General features: G+C 36.1%; 1 protein-coding gene across 5 annotated transcripts in view; it reads left to right on the forward strand.

The window, feature by feature from the left end:
• Window positions 1-18,100, forward strand: part of LOC143231135 (dihydroxyacetone phosphate acyltransferase-like) — a 70,744-nt gene that overhangs the window by 23,771 nt on the left and 28,873 nt on the right. For all 5 annotated transcript variants that reach the window (XM_076465768.1, XM_076465767.1, XM_076465766.1 and 2 more), the window contains exons 3-5: window positions 327-502; window positions 11,885-12,014; window positions 13,451-13,654. In XM_076465768.1, the coding sequence (XP_076321883.1) occupies window positions 11,894-12,014; window positions 13,451-13,654 (325 nt within the window). In that variant the 5' untranslated portion in view covers window positions 327-502; window positions 11,885-11,893. The remainder of the gene's footprint in view (window positions 1-326; window positions 503-11,884; window positions 12,015-13,450; window positions 13,655-18,100) is intronic.

The following is an 18,100-nucleotide window of genomic DNA, read 5'->3' on the forward strand; positions in this document are numbered from 1 at the left end:
CGAGATGTGGGTGCTCAAACCCACAACGCCCCACATCTCTACCACCCTTCACTGCCTCCATACATTTATGGGAAGGTGATCGCTTTCCCAAGTTAAAATAAGAAAAAAAAAAGATAAACATAAAAAGGTGAAATATAAATAAATGAAAAAATGAAAATGGTAGTATCTAGTATCTTATTTGGATAAAGTTATTTAATTTCACTAACATATTTATTCGTTTAGCTTCATTTGGATATAATTATTTAATTTTACTAATATATATATATATATATATATATTTCTTTATTTTGTCTTCTTTGTTCCTTGTTTTCTTTCTTTTCTCGCAGGTGACCAACGGGTCAGACCGGACCAGACACAAAGTAGAAGCGGATGTTAAAGCGATACTAAGTGAAATGGCGCACAACTTTCAACTTGGCTCTGTACGGTTGTTTGGGTTCCTGTTGTCCAAAGTTTTAAACAACTGTATACGGGACTTTACGTGAACCTTGATGGAATAGAGAAGGTAAGAACTGCTAAGAGCAGTAAGCAGTTACCTCTGGGTAATGTAACAATGACTAAATAAACCAAAACTGGTAGTGACAAAACCCACGGAGGAGGGCTGAAACTTTAAGGAAGGCAATGAATTATAAAACTGAAACTGATCTAAACTTTTAATAAAATTATCCTTAAAACAAATCAAATGTAATAGTGTTAAATTGTTATTAAAACAAATCAAATGTAATAGTGTTTAATGGTTATTAAAACAAATCAAATGTAATAGTGTTTAATGGTTATTAACACAAATTAAATGTAATAGTGTTAAATCGTTATTAAAACAAATCAAATGTAATAGTGTTAAATCGTTATTAACACAAATTAAATGTAATAGTGTTAAATCGTTATTAACACAAATCAAATGTAATAGTGTTAAATCGTTATTAACACAAATCAAATGTAATAGTGTTAAATCGTTATTAACAAAAATCAAATGTAATAGTGTTAAATCGTTATTAACACAAATCAAATGTAATAGTGTTAAATCGTTATTAAAACAAATCAAATGTAATAGTGTTAAATCGTTATTAACACAAATCAAATGTAATAGTGTTAAATCGTTATTAAAACAAATCAAATGTAATAGTGTTAAATCGTTATTAACACAAATCAAATGTAATTGTGTTAAATCGTTATTAACACAAATCAAATGTAATAGTGTTAAATCGTTATTAACACAAATTAAATGTAATAGTGTTAAATCGTTATTAACACAAATCAAATGTAATAGTGTTAAATCGTTATTAACACAAATTAAATGTAATAGTGTTAAATCGTTATTAACACAAATCAAATGTAATAGTGTTAAATCGTAATTAACAAAAATCAAATGTAATAGTGTTAAATCGTTATTAACACAAATCAAATGTAATAGTGTTAAATCGTTATTAACACAAATCAAATGTAATAGTGTTAAATCGTTATTAACACAAATCAAATGTAATAGTGTTAAATCGTTATTAACACAAATCAAATGTAATAGTGTTAAATCGTTATTAACACAAATCAAATGTAATAGTGTTAAATCGTTATTAACACAAATTAAATGTAATAGTGTTAAATCGTTATTAACACAAATCAAATGTAATAGTGTTAAATCGTTATTAACACAAATCAAATGTAATAGTGTTAAATCGTTATTAACACAAATCAAATGTAATAGTGTTAAATCGTTATTAACACAAATCAAATGTAATAGTGTTAAATCGTTATTAACACAAATCAAATGTAATAGTGTTAAATCGTTATTAACACAAATCAAATGTAATAGTGTTAAATCGTTATTAACACAAATCAAATGTAATAGTGTTAAATCGTTATTAACACAAATCAAATGTAATAGTGTTTAATGGTTATTAAAACAAATCAAATGTAATAGTGTTAAATCGTTATTAACACAAATTAAATGTAATAGTGTTAAATCGTTATTAACACAAATTAAATGTAATAGTGTTAAATCGTTATTAACAAAAATCAAATGTAATAGTGTTAAATCGTTATTAACACAAATTAAATGTAATAGTGTTAAATCGTTATTAACACAAATCAAATGTAATAGTGTTAAATCGTTATTGAAACAAATCAAATGTAATAGTGTTTAATGGTTATTAAAACAAATCAAATGTAATAGTGTTAAATCGTTATTAACACAAATTAAATGTAATAGTGTTTAATGGTTATTAAAACAAATCAAATGTAATAGTGTTAAATCGTTATTAACACAAATTAAATGTAATAGTGTTAAATCGTTATTAACACAAATTAAATGTAATAGTGTTTAATGGTTATTAAAACAAATTAAATGTAATAGTGTTAATAGATGTTTTATTTTTTAATTAAATATTACAAAACGCGTTATTATGTATTATTAAAATACATTAAATATTATTAAAAATAATACGTGATCAATGTGCTTAGATTTTTCAGGGGGTCGGGTTCCCCTGGGTCCCTCTTGACTATGCCTCTGCATCTATGAAAAGAGAGGGGGATGAATTATTATACTTAAGTGGAAAAGTAATTAATGTCAATAATTATGACAGTTGAACACAGACACTATCAAGGTCTCAGGTGACAGTTGAACACAGACACTATCAAGGTCTCAGGTGACAGTTGAACACAGACACTAGCAAGGTCTCAGGTGACACTTGAACACAGACACTAGCAAGGTCTCAGGTGACAGTTGAACACAGACACTATCAAGGTCTCAGGTAACAGTTGAACACAGACACTATCAAGGTCTCAGGTGACAGTTGAACACAGACACTATCAAGGTCTCAGGTGACAGTTGAACACAGACACTATCTAGGTCTCAGGTGACAGTTGAACACAGACACTAGCAAGGTCTCAGGTGACACTTGAACACAGACACTAGCAAGGTCTGAGGTGACAGTTGAACACAGACACTATCAAGGTCTCAGGTGACAGTTGAACACAGATACTAGCAAGGTCTCAGGTGACAGTTGAACACAGACACTAGCAAGGTCTCAGGTGACAGTTGAACACAGACACTATCAAGGTCTCAGGTGACAGTTGAACACAGACACTATCAATGTCTCAGGTGACAGTTGAACACAGACACTAGCAAGGTCTCAGGTGACAGTTGAACGCAGACACTATCTAGGTCTCAGGTGACAGTTGAACACAGACACTAGCAAGGTCTCAGGTGACAGTTGAACACAGACACTAGCAAGGTCTCAGGTGACAGTTGAACACAGACACTATCAAGGTCTCAGGTGACAGTTGAACACAGACACTAGCAAGGTCTCAGGTGACAGTTGAACACAGACACTATCAAGGTCTCATGTGACAGTTGAACACAGACACTAGCAAGGTCTCAGGTGACACTTGAACACAGACACTAGCAAGGTCTCAGGTGACAGTTGAACACAGACACTATCAAGGTCTCAGGTAACAGTTGAACACAGACACTATCAAGGTCTCAGGTGACAGTTGAACACAGACACTAGCAAGGTCTCAGGTGACACTTGAACACAGACACTAGCAAGGTCTCAGGTGACAGTTGAACACAGACACTATCAAGGTCTCAGGTGACAGTTGAACACAGACACTATCAAGGTCTCAGGTGACAGTTGAACACAGACACTATCAAGGTCTCAGGTGACAGTTGAACACAGACACTATCAAGGTCTCAGGTGACAGTTGAACACAGACACTATCAAGGTCTCAGGTGACACTTGAACACAGACACTATCAAGGTCTCAGGTGACACTTGAACACTGACACTAGCAAGGTCTCAGGTGACACTTGAACACTGACACTAGCAAGGTCTTAGGTGACAGTTGAACACAGACACTATCTAGGTCTCAGGTGACAGTTGAACACAGACACTAGCAAGGTCTCAGGTGACAGTTGAACACAGTCACTAGCAAGGTCTCAGGTGACAGTTGAACACAGACACTATCAAGGTCTCAGGTGACAGTTGAACACAGACACTATCAAGGTCTCAGGTGACAGTTGAACACAGACACTAGCAAGGTCTCAGGTGACAGTTGAACGCAGACACTATCTAGGTCTCAGGTGACAGTTGAACACAGACACTAGCAAGGTCTCAGGTGACACTTGAACACAGACACTAGCAAGGTCTCAGGTGACAGTTGAACACAGACACTATCAAGGTCTCAGGTAACAGTTGAACACAGACACTATCAAGGTCTCATGTGACAGTTGAACACAGACACTAGCAAGGTCTCAGGTGACACTTGAACACAGACACTAGCAAGGTCTCAGGTGACAGTTGAACACAGACACTATCAAGGTCTCAGGTGACAGTTGAACACAGACACTATCAAGGTCTCAGGTGACAGTTGAACACAGACACTAGCAAGGTCTCAGGTGACAGTTGAACACAGACACTATCAAGTTCTCAGGTGACAGTTGAACACAGACACTATCAAGGTCTCAGGTGACAGTTGAACACAGACACTAGCAAGGTCTCAGGTGACAGTTGAACACAGACACTATCAAGGTCTCAGGTGACAGTTGAACACAGACACTATCTAGGTCTCAGGTGACAGTTGAACACAGACACTATCTAGGTCTCAGGTGACAGTTGAACACAGACACTATCAAGGTCTCAGGTGACAGTTGAACACAGACACTATCAAGGTCTCAGGTGACAGTTGAACACAGACACTATCAAGGTCTCAGGTGACAGTTGAACACAGACACTAGCAAGGTCTCAGGTGACAGTTGAACACAGACACTAGCAAGGTCTCAGATGACAGTTGAACACAGACACTATCAAGGTCTCAGGTGACAGTTGAACACAGACACTATCAAGGTCTCAGGTGACAGTTGAACACAGACACTATCAAGGTCTCAGGTGACAGTTGAACACAGACACTAGCAAGGTCTTAGGTGACAGTTGAACACAGACACTAATAAAGCCTTAGATGACAATTAAATACTGACACTAACAAGACTTTAGATGACAGTTAAAAACTGATACTCACAAGACTTTAGATGACAGTCAAATACTGAGACTCACGCGATTTTAAATGGCAGTTAAATACTGAGACTCGCGAGACTTTAGATGACAGTCAAATACTGAGACTCACGCGATTTTAAATGACAGTTAAATACTGAGACTTACGAGACTTTAGATGACAGTTAAAAACTGACACTGACAAGACTTCGGATGTTAGTTAAAAACTGACACTGACAAGACTTCGGATGACAGTTAAATACCGACACTAATAGAACTGATTTAGTCGATGAATCTTTGTACATGTACAAAACTTTGATATTTTTGTATTACACCCATCATTTCTCACCATTCTCTCAGACTAATTTTGAAAGTTTGATGTGTGTAGATTTAAAAGCAGTTTGATATATATATCTTTTGAGAATTGTTTGAACATGTCCGATAATAATTTGACATGCATCTGAGACTCGCTTGTGGACGTTTGGTAAATGCATGTGTCTGGTAAGGACGACGTATTGTTATCAGGTGTCTGAATACCAGTGTTATAGTTAAAACGTTTGACATTCATCTTTGGTAAAGGTCTGAAAACTGTTGATATATTGGAGTTGTTTTAAGATTTGCTCGGGTTTATCTCACATTCACTTTCCCCTTCACGTGTCTTAAAACTGTTTTATACACACGGCCAACCGATCCGGCATTGCCACCAGGTGATTAGAGCACTCGACTCGTAATCTGAGGTTTGAATCCCCCTTACACGTACCCACGGCTGAAAAGGTTTGATGTACATTATAAACTAACGGTCAGCCCCACTATTCGTTAGTAAAATAGTAGCCAAAGAGTTAGCGGTGGTGACTAGCTGCCTACCCTCTAGTTTTACAGTGTTAAACTGGAGAAGGCGAACGCAGATAGCTCTCGAGTAGCTTTGTGAGAAATTCAAAATACACAGAAACACAGAAGCCAATCGCGTCAGCGCCCTCTGGAGCTTTGTGTTTAACAACAGCACATTTCGACATTTCAATTGCAAAAACCAAACCATGCGTCTGTGAGACTGGGAGCAATTGTATATATATACAGTTATTGGCCTTTGCCTCGTATGTATTCATATGTTTCTTTCTCTGTAAACCTGAACCATAACCGAACAAATAAATACAATGCGACAATCTTAAATTGACAACAAATGATTTTTGTCTGTTTGGTGTCACTGCTAACAATTTAGGAACAACAACAAAAATAAAATAAATAAAAGAAAAAAATTAAACATGTTATAGTTTCTTTCTTGTTTGTCGACTTTACGTTCCAATATCCAAGCTGAGTTTTCCCTCCCCTTACCTAAAGGACAAGATTCGTACAGTCAAACGTGCGTTTTTTTCGTTTAAGTAATTATTGTTTATATCTAACAGCCGGGAGCTATCAGTTTAAGACTTTCTATTTACTTACCCCCCCCCTCCTTCCCCAAAGAAACTAAACGTGATGAGTACATCTTATGTTTACGGTTATTAAAACTAACAACAGCAAAAGTTTACCTTGAACATTTTATGGACTGCTTAAAAAATTGAAAGAATTTGTCCTGCTAATAGATATCTTATATTTTAACCAACTAGTATATGTTGTTTTTTCGTGTGTTTTTTCTTTTGTACCTGTTTGTATTGGTATACATTTACCAAGCACAAAGCTACACAGTAAACGACTTGTATTCTATCCACCACAGCTTTTATAGTTTGAGGAGCTTTCAGACTTATTTATGAGTCGCCAGAGGGGGTGGTTTGGTTTGAGTCTCGCGCAAAGCTGCACGGGGGATAGCTGCACTAGCCGCCCCTAATTTAGCAGTAAAAGAATACAGAGAAGGCAGCTAGTCATCACCATCCACCGCCAATTCTTTAACTACTCTTATACCAACGAATAGTGGGATTGAGCATCACATAACGCCCCCACGACTGGAAAGGTAAGCATATTTAGCAGGGGGTGCGATTCGAATTCACGATCTTCAGATTGTGAGTCGAGTAAACTAGCCAAAGGGGGTTTAACAAACAAACTTATTTGAGAGAGTTTCTCCATACGTTTCCAGTCTGGCTGGGAACATAAGAAACAACATGAACAGATGTCCTTATTAGCCATTTTATTTAATACGCTCCTTTAGAATACTGCTACAGGCACACATGTGGAACACACAATATTTATCTTGTTTTTCAGCCTTGAAAAGTATGATTTATTCTGAGATAGAGGTTGACAAAAAAAACAGCAATTTTATAATTAATTTAAAAACCACAAATTTTTCATATTATTTTGCAAATTACATAAATAAATGCAATAACAATTATTTTATTTTTTTATTTCTTACAGTCTGATAGCATACTTGTGATGTATTTCAGGTAATTTTCTCTTAAAACCTATTCATGTTGGCGTGACACATAGTAAGCAAATTTGTAAGTGATTATACGACACCACAAATGTATGTTTCTAAAACAAGCCTAGTTCTAGGATAGCTCTCTTTTTTTTTTTAATGTGACTCTCAAAGAATTAATCGTTTCTTTAATTTTGGATTCAAACAGATGCATACCAAAACTTATAACTATTCCTTTGATATAATCAGGTCCACCAGCGGTAACCTGACAGGCTTACAACGCTAAAATTTGGAGCTAGATTCTAGAAAGATAACCTGTTGTATAACTTTGCACTGAAATAAGTGATTTAAATCCGGTTACTGCTTTTATAACAAGTTTTTTTTGTTAAACTAGAAAAACATGAATGCGCTTGTTTCACTCGTATAATGCCACGGTAGAACATCGGTAAATCCATACATTGACATCCGAGGTTCGATTCCCAGCGGGGGACACAATACGTAGATAGCCCACTGTGACTTTATAACAAACATTGTCATCTTATGACGTCGGCCTGGTATGGCCAGTTGGTTAAGGCACTCGACTCGTAATCTGAGGGTCACTGGTTCGAATCCCCATCACACCAAACATGCTCGTCCTTTTAGCCGGGGGGGGGGCGTTATAATGTGACGGCCAATCCCACTATTCGTTGGTGAAATAGTAGCCCAAGAGTTGGCGGTGTGTGGTGATGACTAGCTTCCTTCCTTCTAGTCTTACACTGCTAAATTAGAGACGGCTAGCGCAGATAGCCCTCGTGTGGCTTTGCGTGAAATTCAAAACAAACCAAACTTATAAAGTCTATGACGGACACAAATGATGCTTCGCTTACTATAAAACTGAAGCATAGATCGATATAGGGTTAAAAAATGTAGGATTTCAAAAAAAATAGATAATTTAAACTCACAGAGCTACCTGAAAAACGGATCAAAGTTTGTAAGTGAGCAACCGTTAGGAGGATCACAACTTGTTTCTTCAGACTTGATAGTATACCCGCACTTTGTTGTTTTATATCAAGTATTTGGCAAGCATCCGCCAATATGTTAATTATCATACTCTTTTCGGACATGTTTATTTACTGGATGCTATTATCATTAAAACTTATGTAATATTTCATATATCCCTGCGCCCATTTTACAGTTCCACATTTTGCTCGTGTATACTCAAGATGAACTTTCACATTGTCCCTGGAATTGTTTTGTTTCAAGAGTAAATATAACCAAAATTAAGATAAACAAATATTTGTATTTCTTGCTTTTGAGGTTCGTATGTCATATTGTGTTGAAACCTACGAGATGCATAATTCCTCTCGTGATTCGTGGCATGCGCATGTTTTACTAACGTCATGACAGTACGAACTGCAACGTTAAGCGTCACTTATGTGACATCATTTTAGTGTCCATTGACTGACTGTCAGACAGCACCTTACTGTACAGTGGTGTGAGAGGTTAAAATACGTTGCCTTTCCAGGTAAAACAACTAATCCTATGTAATCCCCCATCAGTGGCACAGCGGTATGTCTGCAGATTTACAACACAAGAAACCGAGTTTCGATACCCGTGGTGAGCAGAACACAGTCCATCGCATAGCTTTGTGCTTCAGTATAAATAAAAATAAATAAATACCTTTTAAAAATGAAACTACAACTGTATCAAAAATTAGATTGCGTAGCGCTAGTTGGCCTTTTACAATTTATGTTAATAATATTTAAGGTGAAACTACTTTGGGCTATGTTTATCAAGTGTTATGTATCTGTCTCATCTTCTTAACAGTTTGTGTTAGATTGTTAGGAGTCTTTCTGACTAGAACAATATACTTGAATAGTCGTGTTTGTTAACACTGAAGCATTTTAAATCTTTGTTAGTATATACTCTGATGAGTTTTGTATTTTATTTATTTGTGTTAGGTTTAGCCACACTGCGTTGTTTGTTTGTTTCTGTGCAGCCTGGCGTGGCCAGGTGGTTAAGATACTTGACTCGTAATCCGAGGGTCGCGGGTTCGAATCCCCGTTACACCAAACATGCTCATCCTTTCAGCCGTGGGAGCGTTATAATTTTGTGGTCAATCATACTATTCGTTGGTAAAAGAGTAGCCCAAGAGTTGGCGGTTGACAGTGATGACTAGCTTCCTTCCCTCTAGTCTTAAATTGCTAAATTTGGGACGACTAGCGCAGATAGCCCTCATGTAGCTTTGCGCGAAATTCAAAAGAAACCAAACCAATCTTTCTGCACAGGGCTACTCGAAGGCTGTCTACACTAGCTACTTATAATGTGGAAGTAATGAGCTAGAAGGAAAGCAGTTAGCCAACCTAGTCAACATCACCCACCTAGAAATTTTGGTCCAATGAAAGTAGAATTGTCCATCATATTATAACCCCTCCATACACCCACACGACTAAAAACAAAAGGTAAGTATGTTCAGTGAAGTAATTCGAACCCGTGATCTATAGATTGCGATATGAGGGGGCCTAACCATCACGCCATGCCAGGCTTTACGTTGAAATGAAAAGTTACAAAAGAAATCACATAACCATGAAAACAGTTCAACTCATTTAAAAACATAAAACAGTGAACATAATGGTCTAGTGTACTGTAGCAGGAAATTTATAGTAAATAAATAATCAAATAGCCTGTCAATGATTTGTAGTTAATTTGTTATAGAAGAGGAGCAGAATACAGTTGCCCGAAGTAGCATGGGCGTTTCTAGCACTAGAGGGGAGCCTTTTCTTACGTACCGAATTAAGTGTTTATTAAAAAAAATTAATTAAAGGATAGTGGACCTTTTAAACATTGTGGTTGGTTGTTCGATCCTTCTGTCCTGATTACCTTGCCTTGACTACGCCCCTGGTGGTGAGGTTCATCACGAGCCGGCGGCTTAGCGGTAAGACAGATGGCTTATAACGTTAACATTCGAGGTGCTATCTCTGAGGAGGACATAACACAGATAGAATATTCTACACGTTTTGTGCTTGAAAAACAAAAACACTGTATAATTGGATTTTTCAATTAAGATAGATATATTGTCGTCTCGTGACCGACCATTCGTAAACCTTGAGATAAAACCCACTTCAATATTCCTCAATATACCTTATATTGCTACGTAAAACTGGTTACTTATGTTGTAACCCCCCCCCCCTCATGGCACAGCGGGTCGTCTGCGGACTCACACCGCTAAAAATCAGGTTTATATGTCCGTGTTGGGTAGGGTACATTGTGTAGCTTTGTGTTTAATTTCAAATAAACAATGTTGTAACATTTTCCTTGTATCCAATACTTGTTTCTTGTGATAAACTTTACTTTGATATTACCAGTTTACCTTGACTTTTAATGTAGACGTGTAGAATGTGAGTAATTTGTCAATGTGTAACAATTAAACTTAGAGTTATAGGTACATATAAAAATCCTTAAAACTTAAGGCTAATAAACATGTTAAATTCTTACTTCTGTTATAATGATAATTTAGATGTCTTAATTCCCTGTCCACTGTACATATGTATTAAGTTTCTTAAACACATTGTTACATTACACCTATTAAGTGTATAGTTGTTGTTTTTTTCCTCATTGTGAATACAAAGCTAAGTTCGCACTAATAGTAGGTTTAATACTCTTCACTATGATACAGGTTCAGCTTTTATTTGGTTAACTTGTGGTCAGGGTTAGCAATGAAGAGTGGAATTCTTCGAAACTCGTATAACCTGATAACACACATTTAAAAAGTGTAGATTCAACTGTATCTCTCTTGCAAGAATTCAAACTTTTCGGAATAAACAATTTTCGGAATAATAAGTTTATTTATCACTTTTTTTCTCTCTCCAAAACCACGGAACTAGAAGAGAAATGTTTAGATTATTTTTCTTAGAAAAATTAATACATTCAGGTTTTTACATTCAGTTTGTTTGTTGTGCACAAAGTTACACAAAAGACTGTCCGTGTTTTGTGTGCGGGAAGTTTCATTATCCTTCATTTGCACCCACACAGTTTAACCTAAAGCCCCCACTGGCACAATGGTATGTAAAACACAAGCACTTATGAGTCGTGTAAAAATATTGTATTTTTGTTGGGTTTAGTTTTTGAATCTGATTCATAATTCCAGAATTGTGGGGGAGCATATGTGTAACTTTTGAGCATTGGTACCAGTCTACGATGAAATAAAAACGCGTCTCTCAATATTTACTCTCTCATGGGTTTTGCTAAGATTCAGTTGTAGCTGTCTCTAATACTGAAGTGCTAACCCAGATGGAGTACAATCAGTGAGCGACACCCGCCACCTACATGGCTTATCTTTACCAAATAGCAGTGTTAACTGTCTCTTCTATAACGTGCCCACTGCTAAGAGTGTGAAGGCTTTCAGAAGAATATCGCAAACACAAACTTTGAACCTTTAAGTCCGCAGCCCTATAAATTAACCAAATAAACTAAGTCAAGCCCTTATCTTGGCGACCCTACTTAGACCATAGAGCAAAGAAAAAGTAACTGCAGTCAATAATGAAGAACAAGTGATTTTATATAAACATTTATTTTTGTTTTTCTAGGTGAAGCACATGTGTGAATTCTATCCCATGTTACTCTTACCTACACACAGAAGTTATATGGATTTTCTCTTGACTTCGTATGTCTGCTACCAATTCAACCTCCCACTGCCTGTCATCGCTGCTGGTCTGGGTAAGTCACTTTTTAACTGGTTTTGGATTTTTTTAAACATTAAGAGAAAAAACTTCCAAGGAACCTCAATATTCCAGAAAGTAATCCAACTAGATCCAGCTTATTCCATATGATATCTGATAATAACAGTAAACAGATGACCATGAACCACAAATGATGATACAGTCACGAACCACACAAAATCTTCACAGCTATTTCTGATGATTCTTTTGTGCATAAACTGTGGAATGCCCCTTTTAGGGGTGATGACGGAAAGTCGGTAGGGGAGGAGCGCCACTATAACTAAATATGTTATATATCAAAGTACAGATTTATAATGCAATGAAGAGTGGACCTCATCTTATCCCAATCCCGTCTTTCATGTTAAAGTGGTGAGGCAACCAAAAGTGGACCTCATCTTATCCCAATCCCGTCCTTCATGTTAAAGTGGTGAGGCAACCAAGAGTGGACCTCATCTTATCCCAATCCCGTCCTTCATGTTAAAGTGGTGAGGCAACCAATAGTGGACCTCATCGTATCCCAATCCCGTTCTTCATGTTAAAGTGGTGAGGCAACCAAAAGTCGACCTCATCTTATCCCAATCCTGTCCTTCATGTTAAAGTGGTGAGGCAACCAAAAGTGGACCTCATCTTATCCCAATCCCGTCCTTCATGAGTGGTGAGGCAACCAAGAGTGGACCTCATCTTATCCCAATCCCATCCTTCATGTTAAAGTGGTGAGTGAACTGAAACTTTGTATTTATACCATGTACCGTCTTAAGCCTTGTTCTATTTTTGCATGACATGCAAGGAAGGGGGCAAAATATTTTGTTTAGAATGAAGGCGCCATAAAAGAAAAGTTTGGGCACAACTGTGTAGCACTACTGTGAACAAGTGTTCATTGTCATTGAGTTGAACAAGTTATCAAAGCTAAAATAACTCTTCAATTTCAGAGGGAATTCACTAAAGTAAGAATAACAGAAATAACACGTACATTATACATACCAGAGTGACTGTTGGCTTTCTTGGAAGAAATGAAGACCGTTTAATGTGAATGTCTCCCTGATGCAGATCGTTTGACGATAATGGATTTTACCACTTCTTACTTAGTTTATGATTGGACTAAGCCATAGATGATGTAATCGTCATTGTTACAAGAAATATTTCATACAATAAGCAACATAATGTAACTCTTATAAGACATTTTACACAGTCAATGATTCCACTAAATCATAGATGACGTAATCGTCACTCTCAAAAGATACAATTTACATGGTCTGTAGTTGGACTAAAACATGCGTGCTTTAAATACTTACTTGCAATGTTTATATAATATTATCATTGTGAAATAAATACATCCTTACCTACATAATTGTCAATATTTACTAATTATTATTACTTGTCACACATTATTATTACATCTTCCAATGTTTTATTATAATATGGCCGTCTCTATAGATTTCCTAGGCCTACAATTCCTCAGTAGACTCTTAAGAAACTCTGGTGCCTTCTTCATCAGGCGTAGCTTTGGGGAAGACAAATTGTATTGGGCAGTCTTCACAGAATACGTTCAAAGCCAACTCTTAGGGGGCGAGGCTCCTTTGGAGTTTTTCCTGGAGGGCACACGCAGTAGAACAGCGAAATCCTTGAATCCAAAACTCGGTAAGTTATAAAATGTTATTAGTTGCTGATATTTGAATGGGTTGGTGGGAATGTCTTATAAACCAGATACAGCCTATAGTACGAGTTATTAGATAATTATAACACGACGTCTAATTTTCAAAGTGGATTACTAAACTAGTAATAGCAAGAATAGAGCGTACACGGGGACTGACATCCTGTGAAATTTTGTTTTATTTTTGTAAATTTTTGTTTGAGCTCTGATAGACAGTTTTTTCATTTTTTTTTCAGAAAATTATTCAAGTAATTTAGTTGCAGAAAATAGGACTTAATAAAACTGGTACATTTAACGGAAAAGCTCGGTTTTCTAAGTCTTCATGTTACACGCAGGATCCGCTGTTAGGGTGTGAAACATCTTTTCTAATCTGGTGAAGCATGATTATATTTAACTATACTTGTTACGAGACATTATGTTAGGCCTAATACATTACTTAATCCCTTACGTATTGTTCGTCTGCTGTTTGACTAGCAGAAAGAGAATATATAATAATATTTCAGTCACAACGTGTCTGCCATTCCGACGACGCAAGTTACTAAAAACAGAACTGTTCCTTTCAGCTGAACACACAATAAATGCAGTAATGGTTGAAACACTATTTAAGTAAGTCGTCTAATACAACAACAATTGTTACGATGTGAAGGCTAAGTCTAAGATGGCGAAGTATGATTATATGTACTTGTAACAAGGGATTAAGTATTAAGCCTACTATATTTTGATACAATCTACTTTATCCGGTCTGTTAGGGTTTTTCAAAAGGAAGAAGTTATAACTATATTTCAGTCACGCTTAATTTCATTATCAACGCCGGGTTTATTTGATGCAGAGTTCAGTGATGTCGAGAAAACCCACTTGTAGAGAAATATATATACAAAAACGGCTCGTTTGGGTTGAGAGGTCGTGAACCTGACGATGACCGAAGGTCGAAACGTTGTTCGCTCTTCTATGTGAAATATTTTCTCAACCCAAACGAGCCGTTTTAGCATATATATATGATGCAGAGTTCGTTAGGCCGACTGGAATTGAACAAACACAGAAATGGTAGGCACACTATTCAAACAAGCTGTTTCTTAAAACAACTGTTATTAAGGCATAGATGATTTTTTTGTAAGTTGCCGAAACATGATCATAATTAATTACACTTATAATAAGACATTTGTGTAAGGTATACTGTGGTTTTAATTAGAAATTATTACTTATATATTTTCTTCTTATAGATAAGCCTCGTCAGGGGTCTGCCGAAGAGGAATCGAACTTCTGATTCTAGCGTTGTAAATCTAAAATCTTTCACAAATGGGCTCTTTATTTAGGATTTATATGGTGTCTGAAAAATTTAGAATGGCAGACGCCAGTGTTCTCCCTCAGGTGCGCGGCCGCACACTTGAGTATTCTAGCCGCACACATCCTCCTCAGTAAGGCCCTTAATGATCTTGGCAGTCGATAGGCCTAAAACCCAAATAATCAACTGGTAACATTGCAAAGTAACCTAATGATCCAATAGGGTCGATGGTTTTAAAAATGCTTCCTCCACCCCCAAAAATAACAAAAAAACAATTGTAGCACGCATCCGCACACTACTTTTATACTGATGAACATAAAACAAAAACTATTCTGCACGCGGACTGAAACATTTAAAAGAAAAACTGATGGGTACTTATATGAAGTTTACACGTGCTGTTCTTGCAATTACAGTGTATTTCACGTGCTGTTTTCGTAATTACAGAGTGTATTCCACGTGTTGTTCTTGTAGTTCTAACTAGTTTAAGGACGCTATCTTCGCTCACTATAAACCGTATTCATGCCTCTGTCAAGGATCCATACTGTCTGTCTACTTAAATTTCACTAGCAACTTCCCTACAGTTCTGTGAGTGGTATTTTTCTTTCTCTCTAAATGTCCTATATTAAAATTACACTGGTAGCAAAGAAACAGGATTAATTTGACCTTCTCATGCTTCGACAGCGCCATAATCAGTCACATACCTGAAAAATTGCAAAATTATCCATGATTCCAGCCTCTTCGAACACCCTGTATATTGGTAGCCCCGCTGTGTTTATTATCTCCATTGGTGGCGATACGCTTCGCTTGATACAGAGGATAATTTCTTTTTGAGAAAAACAACAACACAAAATAGGGAAGTGAATTGGGATTTTAATGTTAAATATATAATAGGCTTAATACTATTGTTTTGTGACAAGTACAATTAATTATGTTAATTTATTTCTCTTAATTACTGAGCAGTTTAATTTTGACTACAATAAACGAGGATTTTTTTTAAACAGTATCTTAGTACAATAAATTACTTAAAGAAATTAAACCTAGTGTAATGAAACTAGTAATGTGTCATAGACTGAGCTAAAATGCATTCGACGCGTGGCCACAAACGTAAAACACTAAATGACGTTTTGAATACCAACATATGTGTGGTTTCAACTTAAGATGTAAACGAGATAGAAAGAAATTGCAAGTTTAAAAACCTGCAAATAGAGATCGTCAAACGTAAGGAAACAAGGCTGCAGATACTGTATAGGTCATTTAATAAAACTACTAATCCATATTTTGGTTCCATGCTGTTACCTAAAATTACATTTAGTTAAGTCAAAATAGAGATTTGTAGTTGAATAAATAATGCCTTGTTTTACTTTTTTTACGGTCCCTACTTGCAGGTACTTTTTTATAGTCAACTATGGGCGAAAGAATACTTAATTTGGTAGCTAACTTTCTACATTATGATGATAATAAACATAGCTAGTAGCTAGCTGATAAAGTTCATGATATAACTTGTAAAACTCTAAAAACGTATTTGGTTACAAAGGTATTCAACACATGCGCTATTTCCCAGCATATTTTCCTCTGTCATCTGCGTTCGTCTTCAAGGTCGCTCACTCCCACTATATCATATTATATATCAATTATAATCAAAATAATTAAATATTTTCTTTAATTAACTTTAAACGTTAATTTTAACCACTATATGCTAACATCACACATCCATATATACAAAAAAATAATTAAAAATTAGGAATTTAAAATTGCAAATAGAGATTCTAAAAACATAGCTAGTATCTAGCTGATACGGTTATGATGATTTACTGTATCTATGGGCTATTTGATCGCATTAGTTCGAGATGTGAAATGCTAGACTGCAGCTGAAAATTGTCACGGAGATTTGTTTGAGAATATAGTGAGCATTTATAGTTTCTGTGTAAGTTAAAGCTTCATATATAATGCATAGCGTTGGGCAAATATATGCCTAGACACGACACAAGTGTGCTAAGTGCACATGAAATTTGACCAGTATAAAAGCAGTCTTTTCAATTAATACATATATGTTTAAAATATCGCCTTAAATAAACCTTCATGTCTTTTAAAGTGATTATTTCACGAACGTGTGTAGTAAAATTTAATATTATGTGTATTAACTATTTTACTCCTTCATACATAATATAGAAGTCGGCTCCCTAAAGACATCAGCTGTACAGCGTACAAAGCATTGAGTATCTCTATGTAGGGCCCGACATTGTCAGGTGGTTAAGGGCGCTTGATTCTGAATTTGAGTGTCGCGATATCGAATTTCCGTCCCACCTAACATGCTCGCCCTTTCAGCCGTGAAGGCGTAACAATGTGATTCTCAATCCTACTATTCGTTGGTAAAAGATTAGCCCAAGAATTGGTGGTGGGTTGTGATAACTAGCTGCCTTCCCTCTAGTCTTAAACTGCTAAATTAAGGACGGCTAATGCAGATAACCCTCATGAAGATTTGCGTGAAATTCAGAAAACAAACAAACAAGTCCTATCAGTGGATACAGCTGATAGTCCAGCGTGACTTTGCTGTATAACAAACTGTTGTTATTCAGTTAATAATAACAGCCGTGTAAGATACAGGTGCCACTGACTGGTTACTCTTCCTCGGGTGAGAGTTTGTACGTCACAAGTGGCTTTCAAATTCACGACGAGAGAAACATTTTAACCCTAACAAAGTACAAAAATGGCTCAATTCAATACATCCGGGTCCTAACAGCCCAGACTCGTTCAGTGCTTGATTTATAGCATTTAATTAAACAAATAAAAATAACATCAAAATGTAGTTTATAAGAATTTCAGGGAAAAGCTATACAAGGTTACCTCCAACTTTCGTCTGATAGAATTGTGGAAGACTGACTGTTACTCTTACAACGTACATCCACGTCCCCAAGTTGCGGATCGTAATGGATCGCAAACCATTGGATTTATAGTCCGAGCTCGTTAACCTCGAAGGCCTTTTGTTCTTCAAGCTTTTTTATTTCAAGATGAAAATCTTTATTTTTTAAAATATTTTCCTTTTATTATGATGTTATTTTTTTTTGTTTTCTTCCTATTTAGTGTAGCATGTACACTGCCCAGAACGATAGAGAGGTTATATAAATGAAATTTGGGAACAGTTCGTCTGTTT

The sequence above is a fragment of the Tachypleus tridentatus genome, chromosome 10 (genome assembly GCF_004210375.1).
Source record: "Tachypleus tridentatus isolate NWPU-2018 chromosome 10, ASM421037v1, whole genome shotgun sequence".
Classification (NCBI taxonomy): Eukaryota; Metazoa; Arthropoda; class Merostomata; order Xiphosura; family Limulidae; genus Tachypleus; species Tachypleus tridentatus.